This window comes from Haliotis cracherodii, unplaced genomic scaffold (assembly GCF_022045235.1).
Source record: "Haliotis cracherodii isolate W230 unplaced genomic scaffold, xgHalCrac1.p SCAF_17, whole genome shotgun sequence".
Classification (NCBI taxonomy): domain Eukaryota; kingdom Metazoa; phylum Mollusca; class Gastropoda; order Lepetellida; family Haliotidae; genus Haliotis; species Haliotis cracherodii.
This window is the reverse complement of record NW_027266272.1, coordinates 19,993,952-20,016,954: the sequence shown is the minus strand read 5'-3', so window position 1 is coordinate 20,016,954 and position 23,003 is coordinate 19,993,952. Positions and strand designations below refer to the sequence as shown.

The 23,003-nt window shown below is 39.6% G+C and overlaps 1 protein-coding gene across 3 annotated transcripts in view; it reads left to right on the top strand.

The window, feature by feature from the left end:
* Nucleotides 1-23,003, top strand: part of LOC139464948 (nostrin-like) — a 93,089-nt gene that overhangs the window by 43,106 nt on the left and 26,980 nt on the right. For 2 of the 3 annotated variants that reach the window (XM_071246578.1, XM_071246576.1), the window contains one exon: nucleotides 22,554-22,639. In XM_071246578.1, the coding sequence (XP_071102679.1) occupies nucleotides 22,554-22,639 (86 nt within the window). Of the gene's footprint in view, nucleotides 1-12,781; nucleotides 13,125-22,553; nucleotides 22,640-23,003 lie in introns of those variants that run through there. The other variant, XM_071246577.1, reaches the window with a different exon arrangement.

Below are 23,003 nucleotides of genomic sequence, written 5' to 3'. Positions count from 1 at the left end.
TATTTACAGACCGCCGTCATATAGCTGGAATATTGCTGAGTCGGCGTTAAACAACAAACCAACCAACGTATCACAATATTTGGGGAAAATACTGGAAATTTGCGTTTTTTATATATCATGCATGTTTTCATCTTGCTGGCAAAGTTCACACAAGTGACAAGTCGAAAAGAAATGACAAAATTCAGAAGTTAGCTGATTCCTCTGATCAAAAAAGTGAAACCGTTTGCAACCAGATTCTTGTATAGAATGTGTCAATTACACAAGTATTGTGACCATAGTAACATTCCACAAAATGGTGGAATGTCAGGAATGTGCAGGGCAAGTCTGATGTATGGATCCATTTTTGTTCAGGTTCATAGCAAATAACAGATGGAAGAACTAGGGCTGGGACGGGTAACTCGGGTACTCAGGTCAGGTGGGTACTGTGTAGGACCTGGTTACCCACCCGACTTCCCGGACCCGTGGCTGGTCATGTGATATACTGTTTAATGACATTAACAATAAAGCCCTATGGTTATAAGTTATAACCACAAGTATAGCATAGTAGTTCACATTTCTTTCTGACTATGCAAGCATTTCTGACTTCAATATGTTTGAGGATGGATAAATGTCTATCAAATTCTATGTATGCATGATCAGATCATTTTATTCGTGTATCTAAATACATTTTGCCAGGGCTGCGGTAAAACAATTCCCAATCGGACATTTTGTACCTATCTCTTGAGACCAACAGCGGGTACCCGGATAGGGCCGGGTAGTTTGGTGTCGGGTTCCCGGGTAGTAAATTTCGAGGGTAGTAAATACCTGTCCTAGAAAGAGCACATGCGATATATTGTGGTAGGTATCGCAATACGTGAATCTTTATTAAATTGAGGCCAATGCACTTCACTAAGTAACACTAAATATGATGTGGAACAAGGCTAGGTTATTTGTTATTTGACGCTGCACTCAGCAATATTCCAGCTATATGACGGCGATCTGTAAATAATCGAGTCTGGACCAGACAATCCAGTGATTGACATCATGAGCATCGGACGCAATTGGGATACAATGACACACATCAACCATGTCAGCAAGCCTGACCACCTGATGCCGTTATGCCGTTAGTTTCCTCTTAAGACAAGCATAGTCGCCTTTTACGAAAAGCATGGGTCGCTGAAGACCTATTCTACCCCGAATCTTCACGGGTCTGATATGGAACAAGCAATGGTTACAAATATTGTAGGATTTAAGGGATATGGTTAAAATTGGAAGCCGGATCCACAAGGCTGAATCTTTTCATTTATTGGAGGAGGGAATAGTAAACTGAAACATACGTGTTGATACAAGGGAGTTGTCTAGTCAGGTGCAAGTGATTATCAACGCGGGATGTTTGTCTCAGTAATTATTGTGTTTGATGTAGGCCTACTGTGTTTGACCTCAATGTAAATGAAGCAAAGCTCGGACAATCACTGCCTGTTGTTGTAATCATTTGATAAACAATGTCAACAAAAGGTTGTAGAAGCTTCATGGTTTAAAGGGGCGGTCGGGTAGCGTAGTGGTTGAAGCGTTCGCTCGTCACGCAGAAGACACGGGTTCGATCCCGACATGGGTACAATGTGTGAAGCCCATTTCTGGTGTCCCCCGCTGGAATATTGCTAAAAGCTGCGTAAAACCCTACTCACTCACTCACTCATGGTTAAAAATAATTATGGTACATGTGGCACAGTTAAGATAATAAGAATAAAGGTTCTCTGGCCGAAAAGGCACACTTATAAATCAAATCTTTTTAAGTGCCTTGTGATCATCTACTTGATATTGAGCCAGTAATAAATGTCCTCTTGCGTAATTATTTCAGCATGGTACATATGGTACAACATGGTACAGTCCTTGTAGACCTACGATTTAATATTTGTTGGAGACAGTCTATATAGTTGGTCACTGCTTTAAAAGAAACAGTTTCTTCACAACACATTTATTTCACAGCATCCAGCATGTTAAGTGAACAAATTTTTTTTTTGGGTAAGACCCGTGTAGATCCTGGGTAGAATAGGTCTTCAGCAACCCATGCTTGCTGTAAAAGGCGACTATGCTTGTCGTAAGAGGCGACTTATTGGATGGGTGGTCAAGATCTCTGACTTGGTTGATGCATGTCATCTTATCCCAATTGCATGTATCGATGCTCATGATATCAATCACTGTATTGTGATCATATAGCTGGAATATAGCTGAGTGCGTTAGACAACAAACTAACAAATGTTTGGGGCAAAACCTGGGGACAAATGTTTTTTTCTTGTACAAAATATTTTGTTTTAAAAAATCCAGTATCTTCCTCACCTTGCATGTAAATAAATAAGACTTGCTGAAAGACTATCTCAATTATTTTGACATTTTTATTCACGACACGACAGATAAGAAAACATGAAAAAGGCAAACTTCCATCTAAAACATGGTCAGAGTCCTCCCTTATGATGCTGTGTGTGACAGGTGATGACATGTAACATAACATTTATGGGAAACGAGACAAGGACCCCTTTAAAGTTTCCTACTGTAGGTATGTTTCCATGAGTTATGTTGGGCCCTGTTCTCACCTGCTTTGCCATAATAACTGTGTAGTGCTTCCCCCTCACTGGTATATGCAATCTGTAGAAGCAGACCGTGTAGCATCTCCCCAAGCAAGGAAGTTAACTGTCTATAAAAGTTCAGTTTTCACCCATGTCGAACTAGCCTGTAATTATGGGGCTATATTTTGGCTGGACTAATGAGTCCATGCACAGTCCAATCAAAATTTGTGCCGTAGAATTGACATCCGGTTCATGAACTGCCATGCAGACTTCGGTCACTTGCAGGATTTGCAAAGAATGTTTACTTTCAACAGATATTTTCTAAATCCTTTTATGTTTTTATTCAAGGTGCTCAATGATTTTGATGCACTTCGCGAAGCAAGACCCGTTTGGTTGCAGTATAGATCTTGCTTATCAATCATATTGTCTTGACTGCGCGGTGCCATTTTGTTTGAAGCAAATTCAAGATATATGAGAGATGGAATCTAATTGGTCAATAGGAGGGACATTGAAGGTACGTAACTCCACGTACGCCACAGGTGGCGCTATGACCGAGCCCAGAAATTCCAGCCAAGTTCGGCAAGGGTGGAAACTGGACTTTTACAGTCAGTTAACTCCCTTGCCTTGGGAAGATGGCTGCGTAGTTAAGTTAGTTGGCAAGTAACAGAACCTACGGTAGAGTGTAATGAATGCATTAGCCATGTTAGCATGGTTCGCTCTCAAAGCAGCTTGTTCTGATGGGCTGCTAATTTGTTCGGAAAGGTTTTGTGTGACATTTGGACCAAAGTATGGGAACTGCACTTTAGAACTGGCCCACACAACATCACACGTTGTTCTCAAGGTCAACGTTCTTTATCAGAATATACATGCTATGCAGCCAGGTTTTCTTTCAAGAAACTTTTATCTTTGGGCATTTATAGTGCAACAAGTTTATTTTTAGATAATCGAATTTATATTAATTTTTGTTCTTTTATGTCTCATCCTGAAGCCTACCCAAAGCAGCCTAGGAATGTGAAGGCTGAAATGAAGAGAGGAAAAATGAGATATTTCCAACAAAAAGCCCTCTGATTGACATCTTTCTTATCATACTAAGGCAATATATAAAGTGTAATTTTTAATTCTTAGACATTTGAAACTCACTCACTCACTCACTCACTCACTCACTCACTCACTCACTCACCACATCACTCTAAAAGATGGTATTTGTCATTACCCTGCCTGGCACTCGGCATTAAGGAGATAAAACAAGGACTGGTCGGCTCAGTAGTACTGTGTCTGAGTGGTGTATCCATGTTAAACCTGGCACTATTAACCTGAAGAACCTGAAGAAGTCGGGGCTAGAACAAACAGTCACACACACATGCATTCACGTCTCTATATCACTGAGACAATCTTGAACACGAAGCTAAACCCTGTTTCCCATCAACTAACTGGCCCTTAGAATAAATCCCATTGTCTTTTTATTGCTTAAAGTTTTTCAATTCAGTCATTGTATTTTTGTTGCATACATTGTATGCTGTCAACACAGTCTTTGGTTCAGACATTAAAAGAATAAAAAAAGACTTATATATTCAGCTTAGAAATGTTTAAGGAGAGTTAAAGTGACCTTACTGAAATATTTTCAAATTTGCAATAAGACATTTTTTATATAAAAGGAAATACCAACGCTAACCTTGAGTAAAATGTCATTACATTTGTAAAGGTTGTCAGGGAATGATAATACTGAAGTTCATCCTTCAATCTGTTTGACGAGTCGAAGGCACATTCCCCTTCTGCCAACTATTTGAAGATTGCACTTGCCAGGCAGCAGGTCACCGTGACCTGGGTACTTCATTTGTTTTACTGATCACTCACTACAAGGCAGAAAGTAGTTTTCTGTCTCGTTCCAAAACAAATTGATTGATTTCATCAAGATTGTTTGGTTGCACCCTCTTCCCAAGGTATCTATCATTAAGTCTGTGCTAGAATATTTTCCAGTTTTTTTAAATGGGTGGGATAATAGATATGTTTATATATTATGATATGTTTAAAAACACAGACAGTCAAAAGGTTTTAAGGCATGTTGCTATTGAAATGTTTCCTAGTTTGTGTTGCAAATATTGTGTTGACTATACAGTAAAATATTAAAAATATCTTTTACCATTTTCCTATACAACTGTACATGGGTCATTAGAATTAATTAATTAATAATATTAATAATTTTAGTTAATATTAATATATATATATTAATAAATATAGTAATAGTCCATTTCTATATTTTTTTCAATGCTGAATATCATGCTCAAAGCTCATTAATATCCCAGTCAATGGATCAGTGTGCTCTTGACAATCATTCTCAGCTTCCTGGGGAGTACACCCTTGTCCTGATGCTAGAGAACCTGTATCTACATACATTCCAACTGGTTAACCCAAGGTTACAAACACAGTAACACAATGGTGTTGGTCTTATGTCAACAATAACACACCAGTATCTGAGTTAACTCTGCTATTGCTAATTGGGCAGCTGATTGTTGACATGTAATTGTTATGTCCGATCTTTGATCCGTCATTATTGCTATCAGAAGTCACCATGGCCCAGCTCCAATATAGTGTTGTTAGCGCTCTGAGTGTGGTAGTTGGTTGGTTAGTTTGTTGTTTAACGCTACACTCAGCAATATTCCAGCTATATGACAGCGGTCTGTAAATAATCAAGTCTGGACCAGACAATCCAGTGACTAATATCATGAGAATCGATCCACACAATAGGGATCGATGACCTGCATCAACCAAGTCAGCGAGTCTGACCCCCAGATCCCTCTTAGTCGCCTCTTACGACAAGCATAGTCGCCTTTTATGGCAAGCATGGGTTGCTGAAGACTAATTCTACCCCAGATCTTCAAGGGTCTCTGAGTGTGGTAATTCCCAGGCAGATTAACATTAACAATAGTCGTAACTTTCCACAAAACAACCTTTATGCTCTGTGTGGTAACTCCAACACTTTAACTTACTGGTAGGTTTAGGGGACACGGGCGGCCCAGTCTTCTAAGGTGCCACAGGTCGCTGTGCACAGTTACGTCCCTTGGGTGTGCTAGAAACCTATGATTGTGGGTTTGAATCCCGGTCTGCCTTGAATTATGTTATTAGGTTTGTCAGCACCATACCCATGCTCGTGGGTTTCACCAAAGTGGTAAATGTCTAAGACTTCCTCCCACATTAAGCTTACTCACCATTAAATAACAGGAACACTGCGGCGTTAAACCCAACTCACTCACTCACTTATTACTGGTAGATCTATAATACTCATAGCTAGGGGTATCCAATATAACTGGTATACCGGTATATTGCAGTACGGCTGTCAGCAATACGCTTAGTGTAATACAACTCTTCCGTATCAATATTTTCCGATACAGTCACATAAGAATTATACATAATTATATTAATTATCTCTACTGTCTTAAGGCATTTGGATGGACTGGGTTCCTATCTAAACCATGTAAACAGCAAATTCTTCACGCTGTTTACATTAGCATTCCATATTGATGATGTAATTAATAGGTAGTCTCATTTATCCATAGTACCCATCTCTCAATCTTAAGTCTGGACTCTTGAATGAAGAAGTACCATTTGAACAGTACAAATATATATAATTTGAGCCCCAATATGTATTGTGATACATTGCAGTAGGATTTATGTGCCAATACGCCATCCCTACTTATAGATCTATGATTGTGTTGTGCACGACAGTTCCTTTCCTCAAGGCAGTCGTAGCAACTGTTGTAATCTCCAACATTTTAACGGAAACCTACAATTGTCGTATCTTTACGATTGTGTTGTGCGCGACTGTTCCTTTCAACAAGACAGTCTTAATGCTATGACTCTCAGCCTTCTGTCCACTGACCTTTCACCTATAAGCAGTCTTGCTGCGGCTGCTGCTGCTGATGATGATGATGATGACGATGATTTGGAGATTTTACGTGCGCTATCTGACATTAAGCATATTTCGCACAGTAGTCTTGTACCATGATAGTAGAATTTAAATTTGTTTTATCATTTTTACTAAAAGCCTTGGTAAGTCTAGATCAGACAAAAGCAAGGATGAAAGGTTTTATTTTTAAACCCACCCAACAAACTCATATTTTAAAGAAATGTTTTTATGGACAAAGTATTAGTATCGTCTCTAAGCAAAATTAATATATCACCCCTCATTGACCCAAGCCAGTGAGATGTGATCGACAGTATTGGACAAGGAAGTGAGACGCTGGCTTATATTACCTCTCACTGTCTATGTAGGGTGACATAACAATAGACCTAGATTTACCTGAGAGGTGGTGACCCAGGCCTCGTGTCACAGTGATCGTGTTTTCACAGACATGTGTTATACATGGGGATTAAAGAGGGCAGGGGGCTGACTTACATACGTAAAATGGTGGGTTGGGGGAGAGGTTGTTGACAAGACACTCTTGATATAGTGCAGTGAAAATAGAACCATTCAAATTATTATCCCCCACCACGAAGTAGAAGGGGGATGTAGATATGGGTGCTGTCCTTCCGTCTGTCTGTCACGTTTTGTTTCCAGAGCAGAACTAAAAAATCATGAGAGATATCTTAACCAAACTTGGAACGTAGATAGGTCTAGTGGTGAGCTGGTGCCTTTTGATAGGTTGGGATTTTTAAGATCTATTTTTTCCGAGTTTCCATGGCAAAGACTTTGACTGCCATGACTGTAAATGGCAGTGCTCCTTCTGGAGCAAATTTTGAAAACTGTAGAATATTTCTTCTCCAAAGTTTGCACATAGATAGGACTAGTGGTAAACTAGTACCTTTTGATTGTTTGTGATTTTTTTAAAATGTATTGTTTGGAGCTTTCAATGCAACCAGACATGTGGGGGATATGAGTATTTCATGCTTGTTAATAGAGGTAGAGGAACACATACCAGTCCTCGAAATTCATGCTAGTCTGCTGGCCCGAGACAACTAAGTTGTGCTCAAGACAAGTAAAAATCTGATGCTGTCCTCATTGACTGGTAGCAGTTGATGTCTAAAATTATGAACCACTTCTCAATTCTTCAGTTTTGTTACAAATTCAAACTAAACAATTTTATGTCGTTTAAGCAGGACTAGCTACAAACCATAAGCACTAGTGAATTGATGTTTAGGCTAGTCCTGTGGACTGGTCTTAAAAACAATTGAATTTCTAATCTGCTTTCCATTGAAAAAGTGTAAATATTTGCATTTTTTTTATCAGTTAACACATCTACTTCAGGTATGGATGAAGTAAAAGCTTGGCAACTGTCATGTTGATATTAATCTGTAGTTATTGAATCATGAGTCTGATATCGGGGTCTGTTTGGATATGTTATTATGTTAGAATATTATGTTATTATGACTGAATACTTGACGTGGTCCCCACATCAGTGTTAGAAATTGGCAGCAGTCCTGTAGTCCTTGCCAAACTGCCCAGTAGTTAAGCTATCATAAGAACCAGTAGAAATGTGCCATTTTTGAGGGTTTTTCTATATGTTATCATTATAAGGACTAGTTGACTGAAAATGTTATAGATCTAAAATCTAAAAAGGTCCAACTTGTGGAAATGATTTTGTATGCAATGTGCGACTTTAGCCACCAGTCCGAAGCCCGAGTCTAGCAAAATTCGGTTCAGTCTCGTAAGCTCATCCATACATAACTGTAAAATTTTCTGAAAAGAATGCCAAAAGCCATATTCAGGCAAGAAGACTTAAAACGTTTTGGCATGGACTGCTTATGTTAATTTTAACTTGAAATCAAGCACGCACAAAATCAGTTCCATGGCAATATTGAATACTATTTGTATAACAACATCTCCAAGGAATCAGTCCCTACATGGAATAATAGGAATATCGATCCCTATCAAAAGTTGAGTGGTATTCAGTATGAGTAACTTGCTAATATTTAGCAGTCATCATCTGTGATGAATGACTTAATTAGCAGAGTGCAGCCACAGGGTTATGTACGTAATAAGATTACTAGTCGGGGATTACAACCCCGGGGCATGTTGTCAGTCGAGTACGCCAGTTCGGTCAGCCAAGACGGTCAGCCAGGACAGACAGCCAAGACCTGCTCCCTGAACGTGAGGTGTTCATGTGATACAGGTCCTTCGTTGTGTGAAGGGCAAGTCGCGGAAGTGTGGTAGTGTGACGTAGGTAAAGTGTGCTGTTTACGATGACAGTGGCTGGCAGTTTATGGCTCTGTTGATGTGGTCAGAAGGATGGAGTATAAAATTTGAAATCCTTGTGCAGAGGAAAGTGCAAACGGTACTTATACATGAGTAGAGTGTTGTGCTGTTTTTAATGATGGATTGTTTATGATTCTGTTGATGTGGTCAGGAAGATGTAGTTTAAGATTTGAGATCCTTCTCTGTGTCTTATCTTGTGCGCATTCAGCTGTTTCCTAGGTTTATGTTTTTGTGGTCAGAATGACATCGTTTAAGATTTGAGATCCTTGTTTTCAGTGTCTTGTCTTATGTACATGCAGCTATTTCCCTGTATGTTGTTTATGTGAAGTAGGAAATTGTTTGATTGTACAATGGTTTTGAAGTAAGTTCCGTTGTTTTAAAAGTTTGGAGATATATATTAGATTTCGTTCATTTTACTCTCGTAGGTGTAACAGTATAAACTCATAAACTAATCATAAAAATATAAAAATATTAACCCAAATAGATGCTTTTATTATTGTAATGAGAAGTATAAATTGTCTCTGTATAAGTGTCAAATATTAAACGATGGTTGAGGAGACTCAGCAAGACCTAATTAAAGATGCAATGTTAGAACAAAACAAGTGTTAATAAGATTCACTAAATATACAGTCTGTGGCAAAAACTTCTGAGACTAATTAGTAATAGCCCGAACTTGGCATCATTTTCAGTGGAATTTTGTGTTATTATGTGTAGTAATGCTTGCTGAACTTACTACCCTCAGCAGAATTTTATGTTATGGCAACATTAGATTCATAATTTTGTATGATGCCCTGTTATGGCAACTATCATGTAATTTTACTACCATTGATAAATAATAGGCCATTTATATTGCGCATTGTTCCACACCACACTAGGGCATGCTTATTCTGTCACACAGCCCCTGTTACAAATATATCCGATACAGCCCATGCAAGTCTATAATGTTTGGCAAGTCTAGATTAGTGCAGTAACAGGAAAATGAAAATCTCTGGGCTCTTTTTTGTTATATTTTATAACTATAATTTAACAACTGTTTTTTTCTGTAAAATATGTTCATTTCAGAGACTAGATGTAAGTCTAAGCATGCTCAAAGCGCTATTAGTACCCCTGTCACTGGATCAGTGTGTACTGAACAACCACCTCAGCTCCACTATATGTAGTAGAATCTCACCATGTCCTACCCAACTACCAAAATGTCTAACTCGCTATGTTAAAAATTCATATGAACAATGTCTGCTCAAGAAAAACTTGATGTGGGGTGTGTTTTGTAGACTCTCATACCCGGAAACCCTTGTGTGTTTTGTCGACAAAACCTCCTATCATCGACTGTGTGAGCAGTGTGCCACCCCTAAGTAGCTACGGAGTGACAATCTACCTTGGATTTACATGCAGTCTGTAGCAGCAGAGTAAGTGAGACTACCTGCTTCTCTTACTAAATTAAAATACCGTATTCGACCCAATAAGCGCCCATGTCCCAATAAGCGCCCCCCTTTTCCCGGATGCCCAAGTAAGATTTACTCACCTGTTTTTTACATACGGTCAAGAATCTTTTGTAGTCGGTTAATGAGGAGATATTCACCTGTAAAACGTAAATAACAGTTTATCTCTAGCCCCCCAGCAACAGAAGAATATCGATAGGCTTACTGATGAATTTACGCCAATTTGACTCTGAATTGGTCCCAATAAGCGCCCACCCCTTTTGTCTTTATTTTAAGCTCCCTTGGCGCTTATTGGGTCGAATACGGTACCTGTACGTAGCTCAACTCCGTTGTTTACCATCATGAGGCATCCATCTCACGTGGGGCACGCCTCATCCCCAAGTTACTAGCGTCACCGAAACACTCCTCTCATTCTAAACATGGACGCCAAAAATATGCGTGTTCTAGTTAAAAACGTATTGTCTAAGACAAATATTGAGAGAGGACAGCTACTCAGCTTTGTTTTGATTCCCAGGGGAATGTTTGAGTACTTAGGTAATGAAACAAGTTGTGTGTTTTTTGTGAAAAAAAGGGATAGGTTTTTGTAGATGGTTTTGTTTTCTTGGAAAGAATTTTTGTTTGAATAGTCTATTGTGTCTTAACATTGCTTAGTGATGAAACCTTTTGACACCTTTCATCTTTTCAATGCTGCGCATGTGGCGAAGATTCAAAGCCCAAAACATATACTCACGTCAAGGTGGAATTCTTTAGATTGTCAGTGTTATTGTCCTGCATCACTGTGACATGTCTTAATGGAGGTATAAAAGAGCCTGTGTCATAGTTTGTTTATTACATCCTTAATTAGTCTAATACGGAATTGTTGTTTTTTACATGTTTCTAACAGTTCAAATAGAAAATTCAGATTTACAGCTTTGAAAATATGTGATTAATTTAATTTAAAATTTCAAGCAGAAAAACCGGAACTGCCAGTTTCCCCACAAGCTTTGTATCATGCCCATCGTCATTCGAAATAGTTACCCGGTACACAGCCACATCACAGGGCTTGGCTTCAAATAGACATTGACCCGTGAAGATCCGGGGTAGAATAGGTCTTCAGCAACCAACGCTTACCTTAAAAGGCAACTATACTTGTCGTTAGAGGCGACTAACAGGATTGGGTGGTCACTGACTTGGTTGATGCATGTCATCTGATCCAAATTGGGTAGATCGATGCTCATGATGTCAATCACTGTCTGGTTCAGACTTGATTATTTGCAGACTGCCATCATATAGCTGGAATATTGCTGACAAAGAAACAAAGAAACAAACAAACATCAAATAAACTAATAAAGTATAATCTCCTCCCCACTGTGGCCAGCAAATTAGCATAACCGATCAGCTTCATGAAATAGCAGTCAGGAATGTATTTGCATAATCAATCAAGCCTACATTTTCTACAAGTCTGCTCACTGAATTACCCATTAGCTTTAACACCAAAGAATGCAATTTAAATTCCGTATTCATGAAGATAAGTCAGAAATTAGGTTTGATGGAAATTGAATTATGGAAAGTCAGGTGCTGAGTGTTCCAATATCAATTTTATCCAAGTCTGCTAACAGAATCACAAGTTGGTTTGGAGGCCAACAAACTCAATCTAAAATCGCCACAAGGCATGTTTCTTTCAAGTTGACACTGATCAGGGGCATTCGACAAGTTTTGCACTTGAAAGATCCAAGATGGCCATAGTTGGCGAGATGGACATTCCCTACAGCGTACCACCTTCCGCTTCCCGACCCATCTGCAATTAATAGCCTATCTGACAGCTGATGATGGGGACGTGTATATTTACCTGTCCGGGTCCCAACAGGTAACTGTTTACCTGAGCAGTGGATTGGCTTTGTTACCTGTGTGGGATGTTGAGCACTCGGCTGGAGTCGGCAGTAGCTGTGTTGTAACTGAAGTAGAAAGTCGTGATTGTGAGTCGGTGGGAGTGTGGAGCTATTTATTTCTAACACTGGGACTGTTTATTCAAGAATATTCAAGTTGGAGTTTTGTGATACTCAGAAGATATTCAGAAATTGGATTTGATGAAAAGTGAATTTGTGGATCCTTTGGTATCTTGTGGATTTGGCTGTTGAATAATTCAGGTATACATGTTCGGGGATAGATTGTTCAGGCAGTGAATTATCAAGAGTTGCTGATGAGATGTTTTTTGATAAAATTTTATTTAATGAACCGTTCTGCACGTTCTAAGTTGGCAATGTACTCTTGAAATGTTGCACAGTCTTGTTCATTATAACGATTTTCAGAAATTACTGATTATTTAAAAGTGATGTCTTTATCCATACAAAATTAGAATTTGAGATTAACGTGATTAATGCAATCATTGATTTCAGTTCCTTACTTAGGCTAATCAAACCATCTTTTATTATCACAGAAAAATACATTTACGTGATATTTGTTATTTGTCGTCAGCATTTCCTAAAATGATCATTAAAGATAACATGTGAGGTAGTTTTACATACAAAATCAGTTCAATAATTTGTCTGTTGAGGCTGTTGCTGGGTAGAGGTTAGTGATGAGTCTGAGTGGTAGGTAGTTATTTCAATGTACATATCTCCTTCATGTCACGAACCGTGTCTTGCTATTCAGCTGTTGTCGGAGTCGCGCGGATACATTCATCTGGATACCAAACAAAGAAATATCGGAGTCTGGATTTGCACAACATTAAAGGAAATATTAAACTTCATCTGACAACCATGTCAATATTTTGATCTTGACTGACACTGAAAGTGGCCATGTTTGTGGTTTTGTCAACGGCAGTTGACGTAAACAGATGCTTGTGTCATGCTGCTTTTCAAGTCTGCTTCCATAATTAGAAGTGTTAACTCGATGCACTCCAAACTTTGAATGATGAAGCATTTTGGGAGCAGAAGGAAAAGCGCTATTATAGATCATACATCATTTGATTTGGTGAGTATCTTATGTGTTACCATGGAAAAGTTTGTTGGAAGTTCTTTGTGCCTGCACATTTACTTCAGTTTTAGACATTGGCACTAGAAAATTTGCAATTTTTAACATGTGTTTAAGGGATTTGCTATTTGTTATCATTATTAGGACTAGTGGACTGAAACAGTTAGTTTCTATTGCTGTTACTTGCTGATGACTATTGGGGAAGACAAAAATTTGCAATTTTTAACATGTGTTTAAGGGATTTGCTATTTGTTATCATTATTAGGACCAATGGACTGAAACTGTTAGTTTCTATCGCTGTCACTTGCTGATGACTATTAGGGAAGACAAAAATTTGCCGATTTAGAAAATAACCAACAAACTATGAGGAATTATGGATTATCTTTCCCTGGTGTTAATCCCGAGACTTTGGCGAGGGACTTACAGCATTAATTCACGAGGGACAGATAATCCGTAACACTGAGTTTTAAGTAGGTTATTCGATATATTATTTGTTGACATTTTAAAGACGTAAAAACATACGAATTGTACAGAGAAATTTCACTAAAGGCAGCCTATTGTTCAGACGGTGTGATGTAATCCATTTGTGACGTCATGAAGAATGCATGACGTCATTTTGTAGTTTTCTCAACAATGAAGCACAGTGACGTCAAGTGTCAAGTGACCCAACCATACCTTAACCCATCAAACACTCCATTCCAACAAGCCCTGGCACTCAAACTCTCACCCACGCACTCAAACTTTCACCCATGCACTCAAACTCTTACCCACGCACTCAAAGTCTCACCCACGCACTCAAACTCTTACCCACGCACTCAAACTTTCACCCATGCACTCAAACTCTCACCCACGCACTCAAACTCTCACTCAATACCCATCCATTCACCAAGCAGTGGTGTCTTTGGTTGGATGGGTTGTTGAATAAGATGAGCTTTACGCCATTTCTAGGAATACAGTACCATCAGTAATACCATCAACTCACTTCACTCAAGTAACCCACCCACTTAACCCAACTGACCCTCACTCATCATCCCAGCCATGGCAATGTGGTTACTGAGCCTAGTGGTTAAAGCGTTTGCTCGTTACACTGAAGATCTGGGTTTGATTCCCTACATGGGCACAATGTGTGAAGCCTATTTCTGGTGTCCCCCGCCGTGATGGAATATTGCAAAATTGGCATAAAACGATAATCACTCACTCACTCACTCACTCACTCACTCACTCACTCACTCACTTATAGGGCTGCGTAGTTCAACAGGCACCCACACAGTTCAACAGGCACCCACACAGTTCAACAGACACCCACACAGTTCAACAGACACCCACACAGTTCAACAGACACCAACACAATTCAACAGACACCAACACAGTTCAACAGGCACCCACACAGTTCAACAGGCACCCACACAGTTCAACAGGCACCCACACAGTTCAACAGGCACCCACACAGTTCAACAGGCACCCACACAGTTCAACAGACACCCACACAGTTCAACAAGCACCCACACAGTTCAACAGGCACCAACACAGTTCAACAGGCACCCACACAGTTCAACAGGCACCCACACAGTTCAACAGACACCAACACAGTTCAACAGACACCCACACAGTTCAACAGACACCCACACAGTTCAAAAGGCACCCACACAGTTCAACAGACACCAACACAGTTCAACAGGCACCCACACAGTTCAACAGGCACCCACACAGTTCAACAGGCACCAACACAGTTCAACAGACACCTACACAGTTCAACAGACACCCACACAGTTCAAAAGGCACCCACACAGTTCAACAGACACCAACACAGTTCAACAGGCACCCACACAGTTCAACAGACACCAACACTGTTCAACAGACACCCACACAGTTCAACAGACACCCACACAGTTCAACAGACACTCACACAGTTCAGCAGACACCCACACAGTTCAACAGGCACCCACACAGTTCAACAGGCACCCACACAGTTCAACAGGCACCCAGTAGCCTCAGCCTTGTACATGTACCAGCAGCCAGGAGAGGGCCAGCTACTGTTGTTCTCCCCAGGACAGCGATAAACTACAAGTATCTGTTGTAGTAGAGCCATGGCAAACTTGTATATTGAATGTTACCACTGCACGACCTCTGTAACATTTTGATGGCTGGAGCCCGACAACCTCACAGCCCAACATAGATGTTCTCAACACCCTCTCAAACTAAACCATATAAATTGCAAACAGAACTGGAGTCATAATGCTGAAACCCTTCGCTTCAATTGCAGCTTTTTGCCTATCAATCATTTACTTTTCAATTATCTAAATTTGATTGTTCGTCCAATTCAACAACCAGTCCTCCCAGCTTGTCATGTCTGGAGATTACCTGTCGAAATGCTTCAAAAAAGATTTCATTTGCCGAAGTAAAGTTTGCCAAATGTTGCATGTGAGAAAAAGTGGTTGGAGCGATATTTAATCCCACTGCAGGCTTCTAAAAGCGATGGTTGATTCTAGGCTTACTGTGCCCTTGCACCGGTGACATTGTCGTGTTTGTCAACGCTGCTGTTGCTGCTGCTTGTGTACACTGTGTGGAGCTGACACAACTGCCGATCTTGCATCCTGAGCCACAGTCTAGCCTTATAAACATATAAACAATTTGTGATGTCTTTCCGAAACATGCTGGCTCAGAACAGGGATATCCAGCATTTGTTTGTTGGTTGGTTGTTTAATGCCACACTCAGCAATATTCCAGCTATATGACGACGGTCTGTAAATAATCGAGTCTGGACCAGATAATCCAGTGCTTGACATCATGAGCATCGATCACACAATTGAGATACGATAACATGCACCAACCAAGTCAGCGAGCCTGGCGTCAGAGAGTTTGGTTTGCCCATCAGCACAACTTTGGTCTGAAGTTACAGGAGACGTGTCTCATCAACGTTTCTTTGTCTGGATGTGTAATAATAGACTTGAAATTGATTTATTTTAGCGCAACCAATTTTGTTAGAGTGTGTGTGGCATCGATCTAACTCATGAGTTTATTATTCGGATGTCATGATACAGAGCTCCAGATAAGCTTTTGGTGTTGTGGGTATTTTACCTATGCATTTTAAAATCATTGGGTATCAGTAATTCTATCTGGGTGTTCAAATTTCTGTTACGCACTAGTTTTTACACATGTGGGTATTTAAGTTAAATATTTAAAAGCACTATTCATCTAGTCCCTGCAAACTGGTATCGTGTGGGTTCGAGAGCTTTATAGGACTCAAAAATACCACAATACCTCCACAAGAAAGAGTGATGGCAAATGATCGTGATGTAACTGTCATCGTGGAGTTTGGCAAGGTTGACGGAATGCCCCTTTATAATTTCAAAATAAGTTGCTGATTTGCTAATCGAATACGCAGGGTTACTTCACAATATTTTGATGATATGCACAAGTTTTATTTTTGTAGCGTATCTGTAATGTTCGTTGCATATTTGATACGCTTGGATTTTATTTTACTGCGCATTTCTGCAGTTCTGATGCGTATTTTACGCAGATATGCAGCTTATCTGGAGCTCTGATGATATGCCTACCTCATGAGTCATGACAGGAATATTTGAGCCACAATCTGATATGTATTACAATCCTTTATGTTCGCCATTTTATGTGTTTGCTTGTTGTCTAATGCCGCACTCAGGAATATTCCAATGATATGACAGCGGTCTGTTGATAATTGATTCTGAACCAGACAATCCAGTGATCGATAATGTGAGCAACGACCAATGCCATCAGGGTATGTTGACACACAATCAACCAAGTCACAGAGTCGTCTTTTACATCTAACATGGGTTGCAGGGGACCAATTCTAATCCGGTATCCCGGGTCCATTTTGTGTGAAACTGTTGATGTTCGTCTGACAAGACCAACAAGTTTGTGTTTATCTCACATAGTTGGTGATTTGAGGATTGTTCTGATAGTAGTCAGATTATACTAATGGATCAATGTCTAATGTTTCATGATGCGTGGTAAGATAGAGCTAATCCGGGTTGCTTCTTCGTAAATGTTAGCTTTGAAAATAGATGCGGACGTAAGATATGACTCGATGTAGGCGTATTGTGTATTGGGTCATCGGCCGTAAACTTGGTGCCGCATCAGTACATCTTGAATCGTGACAGCCCTGGTATTCAACAGTTGATAAGACTTCCAGCATCTATTTCATACACCTCATTAGCTAGTCTTCTAATGTTGTGATGATAAGGACTTAAAACTTTATTACCCACAATGGAGTTTTTCTTACAAGTGAAAGTGTGTAAGTAAATAATATATACACGTTCAGAGACATACTGAGCGACATGTAATTCACAGAAACATACCAGAGCTCCAGATAAGCTTTTGGTGTTGTGGGTATTTTACCCATGCATTTTAAAATCATTGGGTATCAGTAATTCTACCTGCGTATTCAAATTTCTGTTACCCACTAATTTTTACACATGTGGGTATTTAAGTCAAATATTTAAAAACACTATTCATCTAGTCCCTGCAAACGTGTCGTATGGGTTCGAGAGCTTTATAGGACTCAAAAATACCACGATACTTCCACAAGAAAGAGTGATGGCAAATATCATGATGTAACTGTCATCGTGGAGTTTGGCAAGGTTGACGGAATGCCCATTTATAATTTCAAAATAAGTTGCTGATTTGCTAATCGAATACGCAGGGTTACTTCCCAATATTTTGATGATACGCACAAGTCTTATTTTTGTAGCGTATCTGTAATGTTCGTTGAATATTTGATACGCTTGGATTATATTTTACTGCGTATTTCTGCATTTCTGATGCGTATTTCACGCAGATACATAGCTTATCTGGAGCTCTGCATACTGATGACAACAAAAACATGAAATATTAAATGAAACAGTATTGCATCTCTAACAACCATTTAAGAGCCAAATACCTATTTCTCCCTAGGGCAGGATACAATTGAACCGACAAGATCATTTACATTGTGACCAAGCCTGGGGGATTATTACAGTCAGGCAGTGAATACGGCTTATTATAAGTAGACTAGTGTGAGAACTTAATTGGGTGGACTCTCCCTGAGGGTTTAGTTGTGTGAGCACAGTGTGGCTCGAGCACATGCATGTTTGTTGAGGTCACAGTGGCTTGGTGACAAACATTCAAAGTGAAAATAATAGAATTGCTATCCACTTTGTATCTTGAATCAGTGGCATGAAACATGTGGACTTCTTTCCCAGACTCACATTATTGTTGAAGAGGAATTATATACATTGATGGTTTTGCCACAATAATGACATCACATTCACAGTTTGCCTTCTTGAGAACCCTTCACCAACACTCCACAAGTCAGCTCGTCTGCTGAAACTACATCCATTGTTAGATGTGCTGGCTTAGAAAATTGTTTCTTCTTGGAGACCTTATTTTAGTCATCAGAGTTTGTAGATAGTCCTGCTTGAATGGGGGAACGGGTGGCCCAGTTGTCTAAGGCGCTGTGATTCGCTTTGCAGAGTTGCATCCCTTTGGCGCGCCAGAAACGTAATATTTTGTATTTTGAATCCCAGTTCGCCCCGATTATGTTTCTAGGTTTGTCAACACCATACCCGTGCTCGTGGGTTTTACCGAAGTGGTAAACGTCTAAGACCTGCATCACTTCGGGCTTTCCTCCCACATTTAAAGCTGGCATAACTGGAATACTTTTTAAAGCAGCGTTAAACCCGACTCAATCACTCCTGCTTGAACGAAACCAAATGTTTACTTTTTACATTTTCTGTCAGTTTTATTCACTTCCAGTTTGTTACTAGCAAAATGGAAGCATTGAGAACTGTTTCAAAGTTACACCCCTCAAAAGCTACTAGTCACTGAGGACGATTATCATTGGATTTAAAATGTACTCAACACAATTTCGTAGTCTCGGGCTAGAGGACTACCATAGTGTTAATTTCGAAGGCTGGATTTGACACAATAACACATATCACATGGGGATAGGCGAAATATTTCTCACTCACTATGTCACTCACTCTGTCATTCTTTCACTAGTAACTTAGGTATTGTTGTGTTCAAGTGGGTAAAATATCGCTCATCACACTATGTCACAGACAGTTTCATTTCGCGCACTATTGCTGTGCTTAACAGCAACAGAAACCAACAGTTTTAGCCAACATGTCCTAATAATGATAACATATAGCAAAACCCTTAAAAAGGGTAAATATCTACAAGTCCTTATGATATCTAAACTATAGGGCAGTTTTGCAAGGACCATAGGTCCACATGGCACTGTGTGTTCGTGACCATAGGACCAGTTCCAATTACTAACACTGTTTTAATGTCTGTAGTTCCTGTCTGAAACTAAATGTGCAACTTGTCTGAAGCCAGGGTCGACTGAAATGTCTTTACTAAGAACAGTCCCCAAACGACCAGACCCGTGAAGATTCCGGGGTAGAATAGGCCTTCAGCAACCCATGCTTGCCTTAAAAGGTGACTATGCTTGTCGTAAAAGGCGACTAACGGGATCAGGTGGTCAGGCTCGCTGACTTGGTTAATGCATGTCATCGATCCCAATTGCATGGATTGATGCTCATGATATTAATCACTGGATTGTCTGGTCCAGACTTGATTATTTACAGACCGTCGTCATATAGCTGGAATATTGCTGAGTTCAGCATTAAGCAAGCAACCAACCAACCCAAACGACCACATTTTGGTTTGTAGTAGAAGGTTCAGTTATATAACGTAATATTGATAAGAATGCAAACAAAGTTCATAATATTTCACATATTCTTCCTGACAGTGATACATGGTCATATAGCTCATGTTGTGGCAGCTTAAGTGTACTTTGTGTGTAAATGTGTCCATATGCTAGATATGAATGGCTGGTTGTGATGAAGGAGGTATATAAACTTGATTCACTGTCACCGAGCCTTGTAAATAAGGGACATAAGTAGGGTCACCTGAAGGTGCTAGTCACAACAATGCAGTACGTGCATCTGGACATTAGCTCACAGACTGAGGTCCATGTGTCTTAGGCCACACTTTTTTAATTGTATGTTTCACGGATTTATTCCAGTTTTTCCACACAAGGCTGTTCGAAATAAAAATAAATAGCTATGTCATTTATTTATTTATTTATTTATTTATTTATTTATTTATTTATTTATTTATTTATTTTATAAGAGGATCTATATTACTCGCGGGAGACAAAATAAAAATAAATATTTTTGTGTTTAATTGATTTCTTGGACCGGCTGCTTATAAGGTGGGTCGTCAGGCCTGTGAATCGAAAAATAAAAACATTGTGGCCTTATTCCTGATCCTGCAGTCTTTGATAAGAAAGATGTTCAGTGGTTTCAGAATATATGTCTGAATAATGCCCATGTAAGACCTTGTGTGTTTCAGGTAGAATTCTGTATCACTGCAAAATTCGAACTGTTGTTTATGGAACTGTTCTAATGACAGGAGTAAATCTATCGCTGATATGAGGGACCCATGAAGATCCGGGGTAGAATAGGTCTTCAGCAACCCATGCTTGCCGTAAAAGGCAACTATGCTTGTCGTAAAAGGCGACTAATGGGATCGGGTGGTCAGACTTGCTGATTTGGTTGATGCATGTCATCCATCCCAATTGGGTGGATTGATGCTCATGATATCAATCACTGGATTGTCTAATCCAGACTCGATTATTTACAGACTGCCGTCATATAGGTGGAATATTGCTGAGTGCAGCGTTAAACAACAAACCAACCAACCAACCAAATGATACAAGGTGATAACTTTTAGAATCATAAAAAGGAAAGGCAAACAAAGATACATAGTTATACATAAAACAAGAAGGAAACTGTTGCTGCACGTGACAGACAATGTTTTAACTGATTGCATCAGGAACTGTGCAGCTGTGTTTAATAGACATTTAGTGCAGCCTTTGAAATTCACACTAGTCTGTGTCCAATGATTGTAGTCCTCATTGACTAGTAGCATTATAATTCTGAACCAGTTCTCAATGCTTCAGTTTTTCGACGAAATGGAACTAAATGAAACTGACTGAAAAAGGTATATGTAAACATAGTAAACCGTTCTGTCTTTTTCAAACAGGACTAATTACTAACTCAGAGGACAAGTGAAATAGCATTTCCACTGATCCTCTGAACATGTCTAAAAAATGACGAAATTCTAAGGCTGTTAATAATGTGTCAGATCCTTTAAGTATAGAACAGATAGGTAATGAGCAAGTAATAATTCTTAAAGAAAAGGATATAAGGAGGTTAATGGTTCAGTGTTTCACACTCTTTTGGCTGTCATGGTGACAAGGCTGGGAATGGACTCTCGTCTTTCACATTTGAGTTACGCAATGATTAAGAACATTTACATCTTTTGTATGCGTTAATACTCAATATTTAGCCTACTTTTATTATTTCTTAATGCCAAAATTATTGTAAACATTATTATAATTATTGAATGAAATTTTTAATATGATTAAAATATATTGCAAACATTAGTCCAGATAAACAATGAATTATTTTCTATTATTATTACCAGATGTTATCATAATAGGATTAAATTGCGTACTTCAGTTCGGTATTTCCTGTGTTACATGATCGCGGTGATCAGCTGATAATGTTTTCTGAGATGGGGGAAAACATTGTGTCATTGGAAAATTTGAGTTTATTGAAAATGTTAGTAAATTTTGGGAGCCATGCTTTACCGTGCTATAACCGAGTTAGCGCTATATTGAAGGGCGCAATAATGAGGGAACACTGTACCATTGTGAACTAAGGTAGCATGACACGATTCTGGTTTTAGTAATTTACCGATGGTGCTGGATGAGGTTATGACCAAGTAAGTAGGACCAGTTTAACTGTATCTCAGTTGTGTCATATCAAGTGGCGATTCTGGGTTAGAGATGGTCCTGCAAGCAATCAATGTGGGTTGTAAGGATTGGGTGGTCAGACTCGGTGATCAGACTCGGTGACTTGGTTGCTAGTGTGTCATCGTACCAAGAAGGCGTGGATCATTGTTAACAATATGAATCACTGGATTGTCTGGTCCAGACTTGGTTAGATACAGGCTGCTGTCATATGACTGGATTATGCTGAGTGTGGCGGTAAACAGCAAAGAGTCAGTTGTGTCATGGCATGTCAAGCTCATATGGGAGGAATTAGGAAAATGAAGTTTCAGGTGCTTATCACTTCAATGAAACTCAAGCTTAGGCACACTGCTGACAATTCAAATATCTCGGACTAATCCAAGATCTACGGATGTGTGAAGAAGTTCCCTGCACTGTCCATTCTGTCATCATTTTGAAGGTTTCAATAGGGGATTAATTTGAAACACAAAATGTTTTTTGAGGAAACACAACAGGTGTGATAGAAGAAGAACAGGTATTGGAGTTGTATTTTAGATGTTCGACCAGAAAATATGGATTTATCCGATCTGACACATTTCTCTCTTTTTCAGGGCCATGACGGATTTGAGGAACTACGCAAATACATCAAACATGGCAGTGAGTTCACCAAAGAAGTGGCTGTCATCTTACAAGAGAGGTAGGTTTTGATATTCTGCCATCCCTAGTAGGGGTGTCTCCATCAACAGATTTACTAAATCAAGGAAGACCAGATGTTCTCTCATCATCTATCTGTTCAGCATATGAGGCGATGGGTTTACTAAACCTTGTGGGTGGGTCGTTCAGCTTGTCAGAGAGGCGATGGGTTTACTAAACCTTGTTGGTGGGTCGTTCTGCTTGTCAGAGAGGCGATGGGTTTACTAAACCTTGTGGGTGGGTCGTTCTGCTTGTCAGAGAGGCGATGGGTTTACTAAACCTTGTGTGTGGGTCGTTCTGCTTGTCAGAGAGGCGATGGGTTTACTAAACCTTTTGGGTGGGTCGTTCAGTTTGTCAGAGAGGCGATG